This window comes from Rosa chinensis, chromosome 2 (genome assembly GCF_002994745.2).
Source record: "Rosa chinensis cultivar Old Blush chromosome 2, RchiOBHm-V2, whole genome shotgun sequence".
NCBI lineage: Eukaryota > Viridiplantae > Streptophyta > Magnoliopsida > Rosales > Rosaceae > Rosa > Rosa chinensis.
In genome coordinates, this window is record NC_037089.1 from 9621317 (window position 1) to 9643231 (window position 21915).

Here is a 21915-nt window from a genome sequence, read left to right on the forward strand (position 1 = left end):
GTGCTCTCCTCGTCCACAATCGCTTGAAAGAAGTCAGGTCAAGGGACACCCCCGACGACCGCACCCGAACGGTGCTGGCACGCCCGCGCAAGAAAAGAGACTATTGACCAGCTACAACAAAACTAGAGCCAAACACTTGCAACACCAACTTTACACTTTTTTTTTGAAAGGCTTTACCCTTTTATTTATATAGAAAATTAAATAGTAGCACATGATCAAAGATGTAAACACAAAAAACCCACTTACTAAAAAATTTATACAAATAAGGACATGAGCCCAGGCTCAAAAGCCAAATGATGCAAGTCTGGTTCCCAGTTTTAATGAAAAATGACCAAAATGCTCTAGTTCACCATAATTTACGACACTACCACTATCCAATACCCAAAACAGTAAACAGATCTAAACCCTCAATCTGGGTATTCCAGAAGCATAGCATGATCTCTGTAATCTCGACGAGAATCCGACCTTGGGTATTGATACCAGTGTTCTGGCGACCATTATCATCGGCTTTCTCGGTTCCGGAAAGGTGGGTTTCAATTTCTATGCTTTTCATTGTGTTTATTCAATCTGGGTTTTGATCACTGAGAAAGGGAAGAGCAGCAGCGAAAAATGCCTAGTCCATTGAGAAAGACGCCGTGCATGCCAGAACTAGGCTCACCGAGATCCGAAACATTGGTGCAGGTTTCGAACTTCATTGCTGACTCAGAATCGTCTTTCGATCTCCAACACCTTGCGACTCCGGTGATTTCTGAAGAAGATGGCAGAGAAAGATTCCGTCGCGGCTCCATGTGGTGATGGAATTGTAATGGAGTTCCGGATTCCGAAACCTCTGAGATCGAAGAGTGAGAGTACTGTCGGATTTGCCGAGAAACTAACCTTCGATTTCACTGCAGAGACCTCAGCCATACTATACTCATGGTCATCCATAGAGGTGGCAAACGGGCCACTAAGCACGAGCACGGCACGGGCCCGGCACGCTTAAAAGAGGCCCGGCATGGCCCAAGCCCGTTAGTGGCCCGACACGACCCTAGCACGTTAGAATAACGGGTCAGGCTGGGCCTAAAAATATTGGCCCATTGGCCCTGCCCGGCACTGCCCGAGCACGACATATTGTGGGCCAGCCCGTTACAAACACAAAATTTCATTTTTTTAAAAAAATATATTAAAAAACTACAATGATGAGATTTGAATATGAGACATTTTTATTTAAAATCTCATGACAATTTCACCAATGCTTTCTTTTATATTGTCAAAATAATGAAACAAAACATTATATCCTTGTTTTGACATAAGTATTTTGTCTAAATATTAAATATATGTTTATTAATAAAGACTAATCTCATAATAATACAACTATAGATTGAAGGAAATAATAATAGATACTAAATCTTCATTATATTAATAAAGATTAATCTCACAATAATATACTAAAAACATATTTTGAGTTTTTTTTCTTCTTTCTTTCTTATAGTGGAATATAAAAAATTATTAGAAATCTAATCTTAAAAAGCTAAGATTAAGAAAAAAGTTGTAGAACTTAATTTATTTTAATTTTCTAAATAGTTAAATAAAATTAATTTTTATTTGTTCAAATTAAGATTTTAAAATCGTGCTTTATAATGGGTAGGCACGAGCACGGCCCGTTATTGACCCGGCACGAGCACGGCCCGCCACAATATGGGCTCGGGGCTTAATGTTTAAGTAAATGGGCCGGCACGAGCCCGGCACGATAATAAATGGGCCGGCCCAAGCCCGGCACGAAGCACGACTAGGCCCGTTTGCCACCTCTAGTCATCCAACATTCACCGCTGTCACTGCAATCTACCACAAGATAACAAGCTGCACTATAGTAAGAGTGATCGCAATCGGAGCAATTGGGAATGCACAATACTGCACTTAGTGGCGGACGCAGGAATATATAGAAAAGAGTAATTTAATTTAATCAACGAAGTCATCGATTTGGAAAGTAAACTAGAACTAACCTTCAAGATCATCAATCCAAGACTGAGTTGCAGAAGGGCAGAGATTGCATGAAGACTCAAAGAGTCGAAGTCGGACTCAATCGAAGAAAGTTAGGAAGTATTGAGTTTGTTGTTTGGGGAATGGAGATTCTCAGTGGAACAAAAACAATGGGAAATGGGGTCTTATGGGTCTCTGGGAAAGGCAAGCTGCACGCCTTCAGCATCTACATATAATTAAATGATAGTGCTTTGGTGAAACAGAACAGCACCATACGGCCATACACATCAACAATCAATTATCTATTATATTATTATATAAAGATAGCAGACATAAAATACAAAAAAGAATCTCAATTGCCACATGTCAAAAGCTGACTGGGGCAGTAGCCCCCACTCGTCCCTACGTGTGTCCATCACTGACTACACTAGTAGTGAGGTCATAACAATAGCAGGATTGGACAAGTGCAGTAGGAGAACACGAGTACGAGGGCAGTAGCAGAACTAGACAAGTGTAGTAGTAGGATTAGGTGATGACGAGTAGCAGAACTGGACAGTATGAGTGCAACGAGCGCAGTAGCAGGATTGGACAAGCGCAATAGCAGTAATGGGCGATGACGAGTAGCAAAACTGGACAATATGAGTGCAACGAGCGCAGTAGCAAGATTGGACGAGCACAGTAGCAGGATTGGGCGATAACGAGCGCAGTAGCAGAACTGGACGAGTATGAGTGCAGTGCAGTAGCAGGATTAGGCGATGATGAGTGCAGTAGCAGAACACGAGTACAAGTGCAGTAGCAGAACTGGACGAGTATGAGATTATTCTCAGGAAAAAAAAGAGAAAAAAAAGTAACATAAATGGATTAGAAGTAAAAAAAAAGTGATTAAGGGTAAAAAAAAAAAATTAACTCATGACATATGACAAGTGTAAAGCAGATTGTCCTTATTTGTAAGATTTAATCCTTATAAAGGTGTTTGAACCCAAAATGAGCATTTTGGCCTGACAAGGCGTGTCTTAGAGAAATTGAGCCAATATCAGTGGCCCAAGCTATATATTGTCGACAAGTTCGAGATATATTATTTAGAGGCTAAATAAAGCCTACCTGCAACAATATGGAAGATTATGCGAGCTGCAAGAAAAGGAAATGATGGAAACATGGAAATGAAAAGTCAACTTTAGCACACTTTCCTACTTCGACTAGGAGAAACCGAGCTAAACAAGGAAGGAGGGGCGGCAGACTAATCAAATGAAATCTAAATGAGCTAAACCTTTTCAAATTAATTTTAGAAAGCCCAAGGATCATTTCTTATGAAGAGTGCCAGAGCTATTTTTGAGTGGAAGGCCTTCAAACAATCAGTCCAATTTTCTGCATAAGCAAAACTGGAAAACTGGACCTGTAAGAGGTCCAGCAGCGTTTTCGGTCCAACCACTATACTAAAAGCTCTGAAATTTTACCAAGATGATCTACACTCATAATGGAACATTTTTTATGAAGAAGTCGAAGGCCCATTCTGAAGTCTTGGTGGAGAAATAATTGAAGGAATAAAGGGGAAGAAACTGACCTAAAACCAGCTCAACATTCATCATGTTCATGTTTCCTACCCACATGAAGAGAGCTAGATGCTTTTCTCTTTTTCCTTGGATATATTTTTCTACTACAATATCTTTAATAGATCATCATCACTTCCATGTTTCTGCACCTTCATGCTTTGCTTTCATTTCATCATTACTCTATCTTTTCCATATTTTACAAATCACTTCCATACTCCACTTTCATTATTTTTCTTCCACTCATCATTTCACTCTTCTTTTTCTTCCCTATATAAACACCTTCTCCTCTCATTCTCAAACACACATTCACAACATCAAAACATCTCTAAGATGATCTAAGTTCTCTCTAGAGCAACCTCTCTAAGAGCAACTCCTCTCCTTCTCTTTCTCTTACCGGTGATCACACTCCTAGTCCTAGTCTTCTCAGAAGCCGACTTTCAGTGCCACCAAACCCTCTGCCAATGTACTTCGGTCCTAGTCTCCTCGGGAGCCGACGGTAGTGCCGCAATCACAACGGTTACAGAACCAGCCAAGCAAGGGTAACGCCCTAGCAACCCAGCCAAGCTAAAGTCACGCTTTAGCAAGTTCTCCTCACTTCCTAGTGGTTCTTGCTCTGCTCGATCTACAACATCGAGTATCGATTGTGATTTTCAAGAAGCTCAGCAAAAGTCCTTGCCACGAGGCACAAAGAATCCCGCGACGAGGTTGGTGCTCTCCTCGTCTACAATCGCTCGACAGAAGTCAGGTCAAGGGACACCCCCGACGACCGCACCCGACGGTGCTGGCACGCCCGCGCAAGAAAAGAGACTGTTGACCAGCTGCAACAAAATTGGAGCCAAACAAAAGGGATTAGAAGTCAAAATAAGTAGTTAAGGATAAGAAAGTAAATTAACTCATGACATGTGGTAAGTGGAGAGCATATTGTCCTTATTTGTAAGATTTAGTCATTATATGTTTAATTCAATTTTTAAAGGATGTAATTGTTAAGTCATCTTTTGTCAATAACTTATATGTAATTTGTTATTTATATTTCCTTTTAGATTTTTAGGGGGTGAATTAATGACACTAATTTAATTAATTAGGTGACGAAAAAAAATTGCGTATTAATAGCAACCATTAATTATGTATTAATTTAAGAAAGATGTCTACATATTTCACTAATATTTTTTTCATTTAATTAAATCTTTTCCTGTAATTTTTCTTTCCAAATAACATTAATATATTGAACTAGGTGACAAGATATATGCATTAACTTTTCTTTCTAAATTTTAATTAACTTCGTCTAAAAAGTAGCATTAATAAATTGAATTTAGAAAACATGTACGTCCAAATTAATTTTATTCAATTTATTTACAAACAACTTTTTACAGTACAACATTAACCATATACAACCCGATCGATGGATGCTGATGCGGATTCCTCTACTGGAGATGGAAGCATGTCGCGGCTCGGATTCTCGTCTTGTAGGTGTTTGTCCGGTCGTTAAGGATAGTGAGTAGGGATGGCAAAAATCCCCAGTGGGGCGGAGCTCCATTGGATACCCGCCCCTAATGGGGGGAGAATTCGGGGACAAATGGGGAATGGGGATGGGGATCCCCAATCCCCGTTATCTAAGATTGGAGATGGGGCGGAGATGGTATTGTGATCCCCATCCCCAAACCCGCCCCAATAATATATACATATGGTTAACTTATATATATATATATATATTTATAATATAAATCACAAATATATACATTAATGGCTACACTTTTACTTTAGTAGTGTTTTGACTTTTGCACTCACAGAATTATGATTTATGAATTTAATCATATTTTAAATTTATTTGTTGTAGATTTTGATTTAAAAAAAGGAAATATGAGAAAATTTTATTTTATTTATTAAATTCTTATTGGGGATTTGGGGCGGGTTTGGAGGTTTAGTCCCCAATGGGGATAGGGATGGGGAATCCCCAATATATTTTTATTGGGGATTGGGGCGGGGATGGGGGTAGAAAATGACCCCGGGGATGGGGATGGTATTGTGATCCCCATCCCTAACCCTCCCCATTGCCATCCCTAATAGTGAGCGGGTCGGTGGCCGACAGATCGGTAGCAGGCAGGTCGTTAGCAGGCAACGTGACGGCGGCACTGATTTTTTTGGCGTGAGGAAGGAGGCTGGGCTTCCTTGCTTTTCACATATAGGCTCGGTGCATTGGGTCAGTTTGCCTAAGGCCTATTAGTATTAGCTTATGTTTTTCTTTGCTTTCCTATTTCCTATTTTTTGTAGGGAACTATGCACTTTTTGTTTTTAGGTGCCTGTTTACTATGTATGTTTCATAGTTCATATGTTTGCTTTTAATAAGTGAACATTGGATGTCTTTAATGAGTGGTACTATTCTAAATACCATTTTTCTTATTTGCTCTCTGTTTTCAAGGCAATGAAAAAGTATGTAATGGACTACTCTAGCTTAAGTATTAATGAGAAATAGTTTTGATTTGGATTCAAAAAAAAAATATATATATATATATATATGTATATTCATATTCATATGCATGTGTATTTTTCATATTATATTTTCATAATTTGCAGGAACCCAACAAACTTCGAATTCATATACATGTGTTATGCAAATCTATTGATCGAATCACATGAAAATTTTTCTATTTTTTTCTTCAAATTAGATAAACAACTCAAATGCTACAACTAGTCTTTCATTCACAACTTTCCACTTACGAAGGGGAGACTAAGCCATTAGACCAAATGGTACTGGCCAAATTTTTTCTATTCTTGATTGAATAATTTTTTTTTTTTTGGAAGAAGACCAAAATAATTTAGAACCATTAAATTTTATAATGATAAAATTATATGTATGATTTGGCAAATAGGTGATGTGTGTAGATGACATAGCATGCAAGATTTGAGGCCACAAATCTTAAGCCTAATTGAGGCCAACAATCGTTTTCCCTTTTATAATTTTTACACTCATGTCAGTCATGTGGTGAAGTGCCAAAAATTAAATTTAAATGTCATCATCCAAATATTGAATTCATGAGGGACGTACAGTCTTGGAGCACATCACCACCTATTTCTCTTTGGTGAGAAGACTTACCAATCATAAGGAATTCAACAATGTACCTCCGTCAATGTGCCTTTTATTTTTGCATAAATTTAGGGTGGTGCTATTCACACACCCCTTCTATTTTTCTATTACTTTAATTTTTTTTTTTTACAAATTACCCTAACTACCCTCCGTTGCAATTAAGTTTTTTCATTTTCTTTTTTCTTTTTCTATTTGGCAATTTAATCATCCCCAAATCCTAAACCCTTAGTTTCCCGCAGGCACAGAGGACTTCAAAACACTTTTTGATTCCCTTTCTTTTTTTAATCAAAAATTTCTCTAGCATAGTCATTCGATCTCTCTAATGTGATGCTTTGAAGTTCAATCAAAGCAGAACAAGCAACTTTAGACCCATCTTTGGAGAAAATTTTACACTTGATTTGCAATGGAGACATGGAAGAAAAATATGAGTTCAATGATCGTTCGAGCCTCTTTGAATCCTTCATTCCTGGTTAGATTCTAATTGAAATTATTTGGTGTATTTGAATCCATTAAGCAACTATAAAACTTTACAACAGCCTAATAATGATAGCCTTTATGATTATAGACATGATTTGTTCTACTATGTTATGCTAGAATACGAAAGATTTTGCCATAGGAAAACTATAATACGAGGGGGGGGGGTTCAAAGATAAGGAGTGGTTGTTTGTGGGGGTGGGGGTGGGTTTTAGCAAGGGTTTGTGTTTTTTATTGAGAGTTGATTGGTTTTGATGCTTCTAGTTACTCTTGTTTATTAGTTTTTATTTTTATGAAGCGATGTTGTGTACTGATACATTGGTTTTTGTTATTTTCTGCCAAATTATTTGGGTAATTCATGCTCCAATATACACTATTGAAGTATTTGTGCTGACAATTTATCATTGCTTCTAGTTGAAAGGAATTAAATGTGTTGAAATAAGGATAGCTTGCTCTTTGCAACTGTAAGATCATCATGTGCAACTTTTTACTCTCTGGTTTTGCAGCCCTAACTATGGTTTATGCATTTCATTTTTATATGCATACCAACTTTTTACCATTTATACATTTCAGTTCAGTAACCGTAACTACTACTCTAAATAACCAACTAGTTATTGTATTGGCATTCTCTTCATAATGTTGAATTAGGTCTGGTACCTTTTTATCTAACAATCAGAATGTGGAGAGCAAAACCATATTTACTGTTGAAAATTAGTGTTACTTTTTTTTTTTTTAGATGAAAATTAGTGTTACTTAGAAGATCTTCCTATCATAACATTTTAGTAGCAAAAAAATTGATTTATTGTATAATGATATTTGATTCATAATTGACTTTCTAAATAGAAAACAGAAAAAATAAAAAGAAACATAATTGCAAGGGGGGTAGTTTGGGTAATTTGTAAAAAAAAATTGAATTAAAGTAATTTACTATATACAAAAACAAAGTAGGAGTACTGTAACTGTAACAGTAACAGTGTGCTTCTGCTTTTGCCCCGCCACTTGACCCGTATTTTACTCTATTGCCCCTGCCACCTGTCGATTTGCGGAGCCGTGCGCAACCTGTCGCATCCGCACCAAGTAGTGTTCTATTCTGTGCCTGCATGCCGAGAGTTGTATTCTATTCTGTTTTTCTGTTTTTCGTTTCCTCTCTCTCCTTGCCTAATCCCCTTTGTTTTCATCAAGCATCTTTCGTCATCGGAATCAAGTCCTACTCCTTCGGGCTATTCTACTCCTTCGGGCTATTTCACTTCAAAACCCAAAAGGCAAATACGTAAAAAGATTCAATACCATTATACTCCAGGAAAAGGATCAGCGCAAAACAGAATATTCAGTCCACCATCGCAGGGGAAGGTGGTGGATGGTAAGCGACGTCGTAGGTGACCGGCTCAATTCGCATCTGGGGGAGTCCACTCTCATTCAAAGGTAAGACCTAACCATCTGATTTGTTTCAACAAATTTGCACAAGTTTGGGTCTTTGATTGTACTCAAGACATGTTTTGTTCTCTGGTGGTTGAGTGCCTGATTTGAATACCAAGAACCATACCATAATACCATTTCTTGGCCAGTAGAACGCCTTGGAGAGTTTATAGAAATCGGTGAATTTTTCTTTTTTGGTCTTTAGTTGTAATTTTTGTTGAATTTGTTCTTTATTCATTTTCTTAGCTTCTGGGTTTGGATACTGTGTAATAATGTGTTATTTTGCATGCTCTGCTGATCAGTCTGTAGGCACTTTTCCAACCATTAGGTGCAATTACTTGATGATGATGGTGAAGTGAAATGTGTGTTTATGGGTTCAAGAAAGTGATGCCCTTTTCGTTTTATATTTGTGGCAGGTGCCCTATTGCTTCGTTTGATTTGGGTCGTCAAGTATCGAATAAGCTATTGTTTCATTGCAATTTAAGCCATAGCCTTATTAAAGGTATGCATGCTTGCCCATTTTTGCAGTTTAATTACTCTTTTCTGTGAACTACGATGGAAAAGTTTTAAGCTTTTTCTTATTTTTGTTCGCAGGAAGCAGAATTCATAAGACATATCAACTCAAGGCTGGCTTTGGGAATCGATTAAATCCGAGTAATTGTTGATGTCCACTTTTATTGATGATATGAATACTACAACATGACAACAAGTTAAAGGGTGAAAGCATATGTTGCTTGGTAATGTATAATGGCTGGCTTTTGGTAATATTTTCTGCATCTATGATACTTTCCAATTTTGGAATCTGATTAGCTGCTATTCAATTTCAATAACTTATAATTTTTTTTTTGTTTGATTTACTTATGAACATTATTTAGCATATTATTGTTTTTTTTTTTAGTGGAATTTCTGGTATTATAGTGTATCAAATGGTTTGTGGCACTTGATAGCGAGAATTATATATTAAGTAGAGGACGATTTGGAGTTGTTTATAAAGGTGAATTGCATGCTGGGACCAAAATCGCTGTTAAAAGGATGGAATCTGTGGTAGTGGGTACCTAGGGGTTGAATGAGTTTCAAGCAGAAATTGCAGTCCTCACTAAAGTTAGGCATAGGCATTTGGTTGCTCTGTAAGGATATTGCATTAATGGTAATGAGAGTATCTGAAATATCATTTGCATGCAATTATGTGCACTATATAGTTTGACTAATTGTATATATTATATCCATTAGAAATCAGTGATTTTTGGCTTTTCTATATGTTTGGCAGCCGTACCTTCACACACCCAGAAGCTCAAAAGAAACATGTTATTTTCGTTATTTGATATTTTTCTTTTTGAGTTACAAGCTCTTATGTATATTGTTTATCAATTTTTTTTTTGCTATCAATTTTTGTTATGTGGTAAACGTATGATAATGGTTAGATTAGCCACTGCGAAGTTGGAATCTGTTTCGCATTTAGATTGAGGCTAATCTGTAATCTTTATTTACAGAAGTTCATTTGGTACGAGGTGGTCTTATGTATTTGATGTGTGCTGCATATATGCATTTTTTTTATTTCATGAAAAGCTATGTCTGGAGATTAGATACTTGGTAGGATTTAGAGGCTTGGTAATCTATTGATAAAAGTTTTATATTATGCAATTGGGTGTTTTTGATTTTGATTAAATTTTAACCTGTGTAAACATATTTCAGAAATAGGTGTTGTGATGGAATACATAAATGTGTGATTAATTTCAGGAATTTGTTGCTGTTTTCTGTGGACTTTACAGATTTCATGCAAAAAAGTGTAGGCTTCATTATCTTGCTGTTGTTCCTCTGTTTGTTGCTTTGTGCTGTCTCCTGTCTCAATTTCTTATACTTATTCAGATATGTGCTCTTTATTATCCGAGAAGTTGAGGTATGTGCTGTCTCAGTTCCTTTTTTATGCATCAGTTGCTTTCATTGATTGGTGTCTGTATAAGAATTGAAGCAATTGGTATGTGTCAATAATACACTTAATAACTGTAACTTTGTAGTCTCAATAATTTGCCAATTAAACTTTAATAAATAACTAGCGGTGTTTATAGAAATAATCAAATATGCTGGACAGAACATAAATTACTTTTCTAGAACTGTATCCATGTATATCCTCAGTACCTTGCGCTCTCTTTCCAAAACCTTCCATGCAGTTTTGGCAGTGTCAATATCAGTTATCAGTAACAATATCAGTTATCATGAGTGAAAAAGCAATTTTTTCTGAACACCTCTTTTTCGTTCTGCAGATTTGAGGAACTATGTGTTGTCAGATTCTCTAACTATTTCAGATTCAGGTATGTATCTTCAAATAATGTGGATTAGTTACATTTGGTTATTGAATTTAATAATGATATTATATCTTTAATCTTCTAAAGGAAGAAGCTTTTTTGGTGTTTGAGAGAATTAGGATTTGGGTGAGTTGCTATATGTGATCATAGTGAGTTATTAAATACACATCCCTGAATATTCAGTGTAGAGACTTATGTTTCAATTATTCAACTACACACTTCAAATTCAATTTAAACGCACATTTTGACTGCTTCTTAAGAGTTAAGTTTTGTGAAATTCTAGGATAAGATCAGTTCTAGGTTCTTCTATGTGATAAGTATGTGTAGAAGCTTGGTTCAGCTTATTAACCCTCAAGTTAGGATGAAAGAGGCTAAAGATTTGGACTGTGTTTTGGCCTAAAGCTGCAATGAAAGGCTGATTATCACTCTTTAGAATATTTGTAGCAGTCAATTGATAGATAGTTGAAGTTCTTCTCAACCCTATGTTTTAAAATTAGCAGTAAACCCTAAATGAAGAAAGTTTTATTGGAAAGCTATACATTCATTATCTTTTTCTTAAGAAATCCAAAGTAACCTTAAAGATTTAAAGAGTAATGTTATATGGCCACTGCATGATCTAAGTACTTTTCAAATTTTTTAGTTCAGATAAATGTTAACTTCACTATGTATGCGTGACTTTGGTTTTCCTCAGCAATCATCGTTGAACAGCAAAAAAGGAGCATATTTTCTCACTTCTGCTACTGCTACTATTAATTCAATTAAATTAGCAAGTGGCTTTACTACATATTTATATCTGTATATAACTGATCTGCTCTTCTTGATTCCTTTTTTAAGAAGAATATGTTCTGATGTTTTCCAATTTAATTTGAGCTTCGCTTTTGAAATACAATTATGGCACCTAAACTGAGGATGACAAAAAAAAAAAGCTCTTAGAAGGTGATCATAGCTCAGCAGATTTATGTCGTTCTGCAAGTTATAGTGAAAGTTTATCAAGTGAGGGGAATATGCAAGAAATAAAGAATGATCAGACTTTTTTGCATCTAGCAGAAAGTTCATTTCACGACGACAGCACACATGATCAAATCATGGCAAGAACAGGTTATTAAAAACTGGTAATGTGAATTAAAAGTTTTCGGCTCAATTTCCATTAGTTCTGCAAACAGGAATTTGCTATATTATAATGGAAATTGCAGTAATCAAAATGTGTTTTTAGAATTGCTGTTGTATTGCAGTTAACTCAGTTCACTACTTCAATTTATATATACAAGAAATTATTCATTTTAAGTTTTTCCTTTTTTTTCCCCTCAAGTTTCAAATTCGGTCTTTTAAGATTGAATAATTTTTGTTTCCTTCTTTTGTTTGTAGTTCTGATGCCTAAACAGAGGACAAGCATAAGAAAGTTTACAGTTGCAAGCGGATAAAAGTGTTGATAATTATGATTGTGTGCAATCTAACCTTCATACTTCAGAACAAAGTCGTAAACACAAACGGAAAAGATGTACATCTGCTATAAATTTCAACTGTGGTGCAAGCACGTCCAACAATCTAGGAGTCGAGAAAGCTGCTTCACACGGAAATAATATTGGACAAGCATCATAGCAAAGAAGCAAATGTGGTATGTCACTAACATTAATATTTTTTACTTTTAATAGTATTTATTATACGCATAGATTAACTTGCTATACTTTGTTTGTGTCACATAAATTCTATGTTTGTGTGTACATTCATTGGAGCTAAAATTGATCAAACTATCAATGATGGATCAGGACCTTATGGAATATGCAAGAAATAAAGAATGATCAGATTTTTGTTGCATCTATAGCAGAAAGTTCATTTCACGACGACAGCACACATGATCAAATCATGCCATCCACTATTAAATGCTTCAAAATACAAGTACACAAGAAGAAGGCAAGAGCACACATGCCAAGCAGGATTAGAAACTGCAACTCCTTTTGAAGACTGCCAACAGAAGATCAGTGAAGCCAGTCATCTACTTTCCGCTGACTACATGACATGCTTTGAACTGCAATGACATAAACCATTTTTTGAAAAGCTAATGGTTTTTATACTTTTAAGCAATGTCAATTAGCAGCGAATCAAGCCATGAACATCTTTTTGGCTCCCTACATGAAAGTATTTTGTAACAAAATCAGACCAACTATTTTTTTGTTTGTACATATGATGCATACAAAATGCATCTCCTAGATCTAGGGCGAAACAAAATAAACGTAACAACTTTAGCCCGCGGCATCGCGCGGGTAAACTTTCTAGTAAACAAATAAAGGGGGTGTGTGAATAGAAAAAATAGGTGTGTGAATAGGATCACCCTAAATTTATTAATTTTTTGGATGAAAATTTGGTAATTAATTAGCACTTGGCAATTGATTTTTATTTTCTTGCCAAACTAGAAAGCATGACAGATTGGCCTTCCAGAAAAGATTACTAGCTATACAAAGTCTACCGTTAGAAGTTGTTCCCAATTATTACGTTTCACCTTTGCCTTCTCATATTTGACACGTTTATGAATGTGAATGTCACCTTCATATTCCGAGACCTGCAACCAGCTAGTGACAAAATGGCCTGTGTTGTTCAAAATTCAAAATTCAAATTTCATGACAGTACGTTCTTCTTTCGATCAAAAATTTCATTACGTATTCATAAAATCTGAAAAAGCTTCAGTTGTTCTTGCATCTGTTATCTGAATCCTCTTCGGGGTTCCGGAAAATGAGAGGAGCTGTGTATGTAGCAGTTGCTGCAGCAATTGGTAACATGTTGCAAGGATGGGATAACTCAGTCATTGCAGGCATGTCGTCCCATAGTTTCTGATTCCTCTGTTTTTCAAATCGTTTATTTTTGCCACAATGTTCATATTTTTATCTAGTTGTTTCACAAAAATTAATATTGCAGGGTCTGTTCTTTATATAAAAAAGGAATTCAATTTAGAAAGTGAACCGACATTTGAAGGGCTTATTGTAGCAACATCACTCATTGGAGCCACACTGATCACAACATTTTCTGGGCCAGCATCGGATTGGCTGGGGCGGCGAACAATGCTCATTATGTCATCACTGTTTTTCTTTGTTAGTGGTCTGGTAATGTTCTGGTCTCCAAATGTTTATGTCTTGCTTTTGGCTAGGTTGTTAGATGGTTTTGGAACCGGTTTGGCTGTTACTCTTGTTCCTGCTTATATATCTGAGATAGCGCCACCGGATATTAGAGGAAGATTGAATACACTTCCACAATTCACTGGTTCTGGTGGGATGTTCTTGTCTTATTGTATGGTGTTTGGAATGTCATTGATGGATACACCAAAGTGGAGATTGATGCTCGGTGTTTTGTCCATTCCGTCATTAGCTTATTTCGCTTTGACAATACTTTACCTGCCTGAATCTCCTCGGTGGCTTGTGAGTAAGGGACGAATCCTCGAGGCAAAACAAGTGCTGCAAAGACTTAATGGCAGGGAAGATGTTTCAGGTGCCTAACTCTTGCTTTACTTGTTCTCCCATTTGATTCAATTCATTGATATTTTATGACATGCTTGCTTACTTGAAATCCGAATTTTTAGCAGTCCTACATTGCCAACTGACTGGTTTTGAGTTCGATGCTCTAGTAATTCTAAAAGGAATTGGTGCGAATTAGTTTATATGCCTATTATTCGGATTTACCTGGAATCGAAATTGGTGCTGACTTGAGGCTTCTATGTTGTACAGGTGAGTTGGCTTTGCTAGTTGAAGGTCTAAACACTGGCAAAGATACATCATTGGAAGAGTACATTATTAGTCCAGCCAATGTGCTTAACCAGGCAACAACTGAAGAGAAGTACCAAATAAGGTTATATGGGGATGAAGAGGGAGTATCACATATTGCTAAACCAATAACTGGACAGAGTTTGACATCTCACCATGGGAATGCTACAAACCAAAGTAGCATCTCTCTTAAGGATCCTCTTGTGACGCTCTTTAGTAGTGTCCATGAGAAGCTCTCTGAGAGAGGAGGAAGCAAGGGCAGCAGCATGCTTCCATTTCTAGGCAGTGTTCTGGTTAATGCTGGGGAGCATCACAGTAAGCATTGGGACATGGAGAGCCAAAGCGACGATGAGGACAATGAATCAGAAACATCCGGGGCTTATGGTGATGACAGTTTGAGAAGTCCATTGATCTCGCGTCAAACAACAAGTGTGGACAAGGACATTGCCACTCCTAAATCTGGTGGAAGTGTTTTAGGTGTAAGAGGCAATACCATTCTTAATGCTGTTGAGGCAGGTAGTACTAGTAGTATAGATATTGGTGGTGGTTGGCAGCTTGCTTATAAATATGCTGAGCGAGTAAGTGAAGATGGGAAGAAGGAAGGAGTTCAAAGAGTCTATTTGCACCAGGAGAGTGCACTTGGGTCTCAACCTGCATCGGTTGTTTCCATTTCTGGTGTAAGGCAAGAAAATGGAGCAATTCAGGCTGCTGCTTTGGTTAGTCCACCGATGGTTCTTCCACCAGAAGCTGTTGTTAAAGGTTCAAAATGGAGAGAGCTTTTGGAACCAGGAGTCAAGCGCGCATTGGTTGTCGGGATAGGACTTCAAGTTCTTGAGCAGGTAAAATTTTACTCTATGTTGCAGTTAGTTTGTGAGGAACCTACATTATCTTACTGTTATGTTTCTATTCATAGACCTTCAAGAACCACATTGTTACCATTAGTGAAAGGCATCAATAAATTTTGAGATAGCAACATCAAATTTCCTCCTTTAAAAAAAAAACACATCAAATGTATTTAAGCAGTCTGTATAAGCTTTAAGACAACTAGCACAAGGACTTGCCTGAAGGTTGCAATTCAAACCTTTAAGCAAACTGTTTCTATCTTCATGACCACTTGACAATAAATATTGTCACTAGTATGCATTTAATCTCCATTCTCTGGTTCTCACTCCTCAGTATTTAGAAAAGATACAAAAGTTGTGGGAAATTGACTTGTTTTTCTTATCGCCTCTCTGCACAGATTGCTGGCATAAATGGGGTTCTCTACTACACTCCTCAGATTTATGAGCGAACAGGCGTAACAGTTCTTCTATCTAACATAGGACTGAATTCGGCTTCTGCATCTCTCTTCTTAAGTGCCATCACAACATTCTTAATGCTTCCTTGCATAGCTACTTCCATGTGGCTTATGGATATAGCTGGCAGAAGGTAAATTCTCTTTCTACTGTTACTTTCATTTCCATAGAGTATGCACACTTTGAAAGTATGACTGTATGAGTAAATATTGTAACTATTAATCTGAATCTAAATACCTTGAACACCATAACTTAATTTCCTTCATCTTTCTTCTTGTAGGTCATTGCTGCTATCCACATTACCAATACTGATAGTGGTGCTTGCTTTACTAGTGTTTGGCAGCATTGTCAACTTAGGCACTATTTGGACTGCCACAATATCCACTGCTAGTGTATTGGTCTACCTCTGCTGCTTCGTCATGGGCTTCGGGGTAATCCCAAATATTCTTTGTGCAGAGATCTTCCCTACTCGCGTCCGTGGCCTCTGCATTGCCATTTGTGCTCTCACTTATTGGATTGGAGACATCATCATCACTTACTCATTCCCTGTCATGCTCTCCTCCATTGGTTTTGCTGGTGTCTTTGGAATCTACGTTGTCGGATGCATCATCTCCTGGATATTTGTTTACTTGAAAGTGCCCGAAACCAAGGGCATGCCTCTAGAAGTGATTTCTGAGTTCTTTGCTGCTGGAGTAAAACCAGCTTCAGATAACTAATTTCACTCCCTTGAAATTTTGGTTTGGTAACTTGTTTGTACTGAGTTGAAGACAGTGTCTGAAGTTTACATACATAATTACATACATAATGTGAATGAGTTGCTTTTCTATGGAGATGGTTTCTTTGCTATTGGTCGTAAATAGTCAACACAATGTCAATGGGATAAGATTTTCTGGTCATATCAGTTGACTTATCTGATCATAGATCATATCAAATTATCAACCTTTCTCATCATAGTGTCTCCTTATCGTATTCTTTCCCTACCATTGCCGGAAAAATTGGTCTTCAATGCACTGAGCCCCGAGATTGTTGCCCTACCAAGCTTGTTACTTGCCCTGCCATTCAACTTCCTCTCCCTGCAGTCACTTTCATACTGTATCTGATAGTTGATGGTTATCACTTGTTTCTCAGAATTCAGTGGATTTGTACTTGAATCCGTCCCTCTCGTTAATGCCTCTCGTTAATCCTCTTGAAGATTTTCCATTAGAGATCTATCAGAATAATTGCTTTCTGTATCTCACACTTGAAGATTCTCCACTACAGACTAGAAGCACTGCAATTGTGTTAAATACAAGTGCTTAATTGCTATATTCTGTTTCATAGGCTTCTCCTATTAACCTTGAATTACTTGAGTTCCAAATTAATCAACTCTACGTACTGTGTTTATAAGAACCCTTCATGCCGATTCAAAATTCAAGTCGAGAAATAGCCAATTTAAATTATGGAATCCAACGCTCTATTCTTAAATTTGGTGAAAGAATAAATCTAACAGTTGAAAAATCTGAAACATCACATATTCTCAAATTCATAAAATGAGTCACTTCGTGAATATCTTTACTTCATAAAAAAATAAACCAATTAATCAAACAAAAATTGTTTTATCCATTCATTCCATTGTAAACTGTGTGTTATTTAGAAATTACAACATAGTAAGTCGTCAATTTCATGGATAAAAAGATCCTAAACAAAAGAAAAAGAAAAAAGGATGAAAAGAAGTTCTGATAATCAAAAAGGACGGAAAAGAAAACTCTGATAGTTGTGACTTGTGATGAATCTCCAAAAAGTCCCTCCCCAAAACAACAATGTCAAACGAGTCCCATCTCTCCTCTCAAGTTTCAACCCAGCCCTGGAGCTTAAGCTATAGCAATTAGCAAATAGGAAAGTTTCTGAGAAAAAGTGAGTGGTAAATTTCAGGGTTTTAGATCCAAAAAAAAATAAAATATATATATATATATATATATATATATATATGGCAAGTCAATCGGAGGAAGAAGCTGTTCCTATGGAGAAGAGGCCCGGAATCTTGTTCATCGGATCACCCACCGTCGGCAAAAGAACTCTCATCTCTCGTAAAGCCTTCATCTTTCTTCAATTTCATGACTAACCCAAAACCCCTCTGCCATTTTCTGATCAAAGTTCATGACTTTATTGCAGGATTACTGGGTTTGGACTTGGACGATGGTTCGGATTCTTCACCGTCTCAGTTGGCGGTTCATGGGTATGTGAAAAGTTTTGATTTTTGGAGCAAAGATTTGATTTTTAATTTCTGGGATGTGGATTTTTGATTAGGGTTTTAACTGAAATAGGTGGAGTATCAATACTAAGTACTACACAGCTGATGTGGCTGTGTGGATGGCTCATCTTGATGAGCAGTTTTCGATTGAGAAGGTTCCAATGTATGATCAGCTAGTTGCTTTGATTATGGTGTTTGATACAACTGAGGTTGGTGTAAAATGTCATTCACCATTTTGAAAAATTGGTGAAGTTGTTAATAGGTTAAGTTTTTTTAGTGTGATTGGTGTTGATGGAGTGTTTATATTTTGTTTGGTTCAATTATGTGCAGTTGTCATCTCTTGTTGCACTTCAGAAATGGGTGTCGCGCAATGATCTTCAGAAATTCGATATATTGTTGTGCATAGGGAATAAAGTTGATCTTGTGCCGGGTCACCCGGTTCATGTGGAGTATAGGAGACGTCTGCAGAAGGTTGGGGAGCCTTTTGCTGATTCCCAGTCAGATGTTACCGAGTATGGAATCTCTGAAACTGATGGGAGCAGTTTACTGGGGGAGGATGAACCAGCTTGGGAGGCTAGAGAGTCGTGTTTGGAATGGTGCACGGAGAATAACATTGAGTACATTGAAGCTTGTGGTTTGAATGCTGAGTTTGACAAATGTAAGGCCCTCCTTTCTGACTTCCATTCTAGGAATAAAAAGTACATAGGAATTTGTTTATGATGATTGGAAAGAATCACAGGATTGAAACCTTATCAAAAGATGAACAGAATTGAAACTAGTATTTGATAGAACTCTTACGATTGTGACTTTCAATGTTATAATCAACTATCTTTCATGGTCTATTAGCAAAATCGTATTGAATGATTATATTGTTATCAAACTATAATGGCATGCTGTGTGAAATGAGTCTTTGTAATGATGGAGCGGTTTAAAAGAATTAGTATTTGACTATTTTCGCATCAGGATACTTGAGTAAGAACAATAAACCTTAGAGCAAGTATTAATGCATATGTTAGTTTCATGAATAGGAAGACAAAATTGGTTAGCTTGAGAATAAAAAAAAGTAAATTTATGAAAAAAAAAGATGTTGTTTGGGCAATACATCGTATACCTTTTTCTTTTGCTCTCTTTATTAGAGCAAGTATTAATGCATATGTCAGTTTCATGAATAGAAAGACAAAATTGGTTGGCTTGAGAATAAAAAAAGTAAATTTATGAAAAAAAAAGATGTCGTTTGGGCAATACATCGTATACCTTTTTCTTTTGCTCTCTTTATTATTAGCATCTTTTAAGATAAAAGGTGCTTTGTCTCACAGGTTTGTCAGTTGATGGCGATTCACAAGGTGTTGAACGACTCTTTGGTGCTCTTTCTGCACATATGTGGCCTGGAATGATTCTGAAAACAGGCGATAAGATTACTGAACCATCATTACCTGAAAGAGAAGGTTATATTCCCTTTTTTTTTTTTTCTTTTTTCCACGTTTTGTTTTTGCTTTACACTTGAAGTAGAGTTCTGAATGTTTTAATCCTCTCTGTTAGACTCGTCGGAAGAAGAATCTGATTATGAATTTGAGTATGATGTCCTATCGGCGGGTTCAGCTGAACCTTTTGATGACACAGATAAAGGATGGGGATGGGTTTCTGCCAGTGATGTTGCTGGAACCTCAGAAATGGGAAGACTGGATGCTCATAATAATCTTGTCCAAGAGAATGGAACTACTAGCGCTAATGAGGAGCTGCATACCTCTACATCAATGGCTGCATTACATAGTGATATCAACAAGGAAGTAGTGGTGCCCAATGCGGAAGAACCTGACCGCGACACAGAACTTGATCAACGCCAAGAGTTAGATGAGGATACACCTTTCGAAATTGAGGATTTGGAACAGTTGATGTCTGAAATCGGGAACATGCGTGACAGCTTGAGATTGATGCCTGATTTTCAAAGACGAGAAATGGCTGCAAAACTGGCCATGAAAATGGCATCCATGTTTGGGGGCGAGAGTGATAATGAACAGGAAAGTTGATGTTTAATAACGGGCTATTTATATTTAAGTAAACCCTACATCCCTGAATTTCCCACATGCTGGAATCAGCAGGTCTTCTTCAAGTAAGGAAAACGATGGATGAGCTTTTTGAAGATATTTTGTGCTCAGTCTGTCCTCTGCTTCTCAGGTCTCATGTGCGGTTGCAGAATAGACATAAATCACTAATGCTCATAAGCTAGGCTGAATCTTTAAAGTTGTAAGAACTTGTGTTTTTATTCAAACAGTGGTTATTTTAGGATGGTACACATATAGGAGGCCAAATGAACGAGTTATCTTCTTGGAACCTTTAACTAGCTGTGGTGTCTGATGATCATTCAAAACTTCGATGTGTAACTTGATTCCATATATGATGATTCAGAAATTTCAGTAAGCTGAATGGCCTGCATTATCTCTGTGATTGCTGCATTATTTACTGTGTATGATAATTATAGCTTTAATCATGAGAAAGGTAACTTTCATTGATTTGGACTGTTGAAAATCACAATCATGAGGAGGATTGACAGGATGGTGCAACATAGAGAGTTGCCAAGTTTGACAATTGCAATTGATATTTCTTGTCCGCCGGAAAGGTGGCGCAGAAAGTGCAGATAAGCCGGAGGAGATGGCGAGTTGTTATTAGTCGAGAGTTTAGGAATGGCAGAGGAAATTAGGCAACAGATTAGGACGGCTATAGCCAAAGCATATTATATACTATGAACCGTATAACATCGCTTATAAGTGATCAAAATAGTGATTAGCGGCGGATCAATATTAGTATAGTCACAGAGTGAAGTTGGTGCTTGCTTAGTGCTCTTTGCTTGTCAATTCACATCATACCAGGAATAAGCGGGGTAAATATCGGCTATTGCCTTTTTGAGGTTTTTCATTGACCAAGGAGATATTTAGGGGGTTCAAGGGGTTTTATATTATCGGAAACATGACAACTTAATAATAATTTTATTTGTAGTATTAGAGGAGACTCTAAAAGTTGGAATCCCTCTGCTCAAGGTATAATTTGAAAGATGCTTTTGGCATGTTCGGGAGCACTATCGAAACAATCAGCTATGTTCTAAAAAGATAACCCTGGATTTATATGAGGGTTTGTTTTGATTACTCCTTTCAATCATCTATCTATTAATTTTCTGCTGAGCTGCACTCACTCACTTGAAACTTAAAACCATAAAGTATTGAACCTGGACTGCTTTTCAGTAGGATGAAGTATCACCAACACACTCCCTCCCTAAAGCTCAATCATGTTCAGAGGATGAGATTAAACCACCAAGTCTTATCAATTTAATCTCTTTGATAAGAATAATAAGACTGATTAAATTCGGTAAGCAATACTAGTGGAACTACAGCTTAAAGGTTTTAGCCCCCAAAAACTCAAAGGGGTAATGAAGAGTATCTTTCCTCCATTCACGGACCATGCTTCAGCTTGACGAAATTCTCTGCATCAATCAAAAGAACACAAAAAAAAAAACACCCCCATGATTCTCTGTTGGCTAACTTTAACATTCGGATGGTACATAAGCTCTTCGAACATTTTCTCGACCTTTTCTTAATCGTTAGCGTCAATAGCACTCCAGATTGCTATTGACCCATCAAAGTGCTCCACAAAAGTGGATCATAATTTAAACAATAGCAATGGTTGTTGTGCTCCTTCAACATAGACCTCTCTCTATGTTGGTATTAGACTATTAGGTTAGGCCTTGAAAAATTTTCAATTCTCTAAATTCTCCAAAGCATCTCTGACCCATTGACCCTTTGATTAGTTTAAGCAACACACGCAAACCCTTAATTAAAATAGCTTAATTAGCCCAGGTGGGTTGC

General features: G+C 37.0%; 2 protein-coding genes across 11 annotated transcripts; both read left to right on the top strand.

The window, feature by feature from the left end:
* The first annotated feature begins 8154 nt into the window (after nucleotides 1–8154).
* Nucleotides 8155–16976, top strand: LOC112185393 (monosaccharide-sensing protein 2-like). 10 transcript variants are annotated; one of them, XM_040513957.1, is made up of 11 exons: nucleotides 8155–8487; nucleotides 8898–8983; nucleotides 9076–10378; nucleotides 10743–10790; nucleotides 11832–11896; nucleotides 12150–12399; nucleotides 12551–13590; nucleotides 13695–14261; nucleotides 14498–15372; nucleotides 15774–15961; nucleotides 16109–16976. In XM_040513957.1, the coding sequence occupies exons 7-11, from the start codon at nucleotides 13512–13514 to the stop codon at nucleotides 16542–16544; spliced, it is 2145 nt and encodes a 714-aa protein (XP_040369891.1). In that variant the 5' UTR covers nucleotides 8155–8487; nucleotides 8898–8983; nucleotides 9076–10378; nucleotides 10743–10790; nucleotides 11832–11896; nucleotides 12150–12399; nucleotides 12551–13511; the 3' UTR covers nucleotides 16545–16976. The 10 variants fall into 10 exon arrangements, with proteins under 10 accessions (XP_040369891.1, XP_040369894.1, XP_040369890.1 ...); XM_040513960.1 differs by having other exon boundaries at nucleotides 11832–11882; XM_040513956.1 differs by having other exon boundaries at nucleotides 9076–9242; nucleotides 10251–10378; nucleotides 10743–11896.
* A 764-nt stretch (nucleotides 16977–17740) lies between these two features.
* Nucleotides 17741–20482, top strand: LOC112186964. The gene is made up of 6 exons (XM_024325548.2): nucleotides 17741–17894; nucleotides 17980–18043; nucleotides 18132–18267; nucleotides 18389–18716; nucleotides 19375–19503; nucleotides 19598–20482. Exons 1-6 carry the CDS (start codon nucleotides 17795–17797, stop codon nucleotides 20083–20085), a joined length of 1245 nt encoding a protein of 414 aa, XP_024181316.1. The 5' UTR covers nucleotides 17741–17794; the 3' UTR covers nucleotides 20086–20482.
* The last annotated feature ends 1433 nt before the right edge of the window (nucleotides 20483–21915 follow it).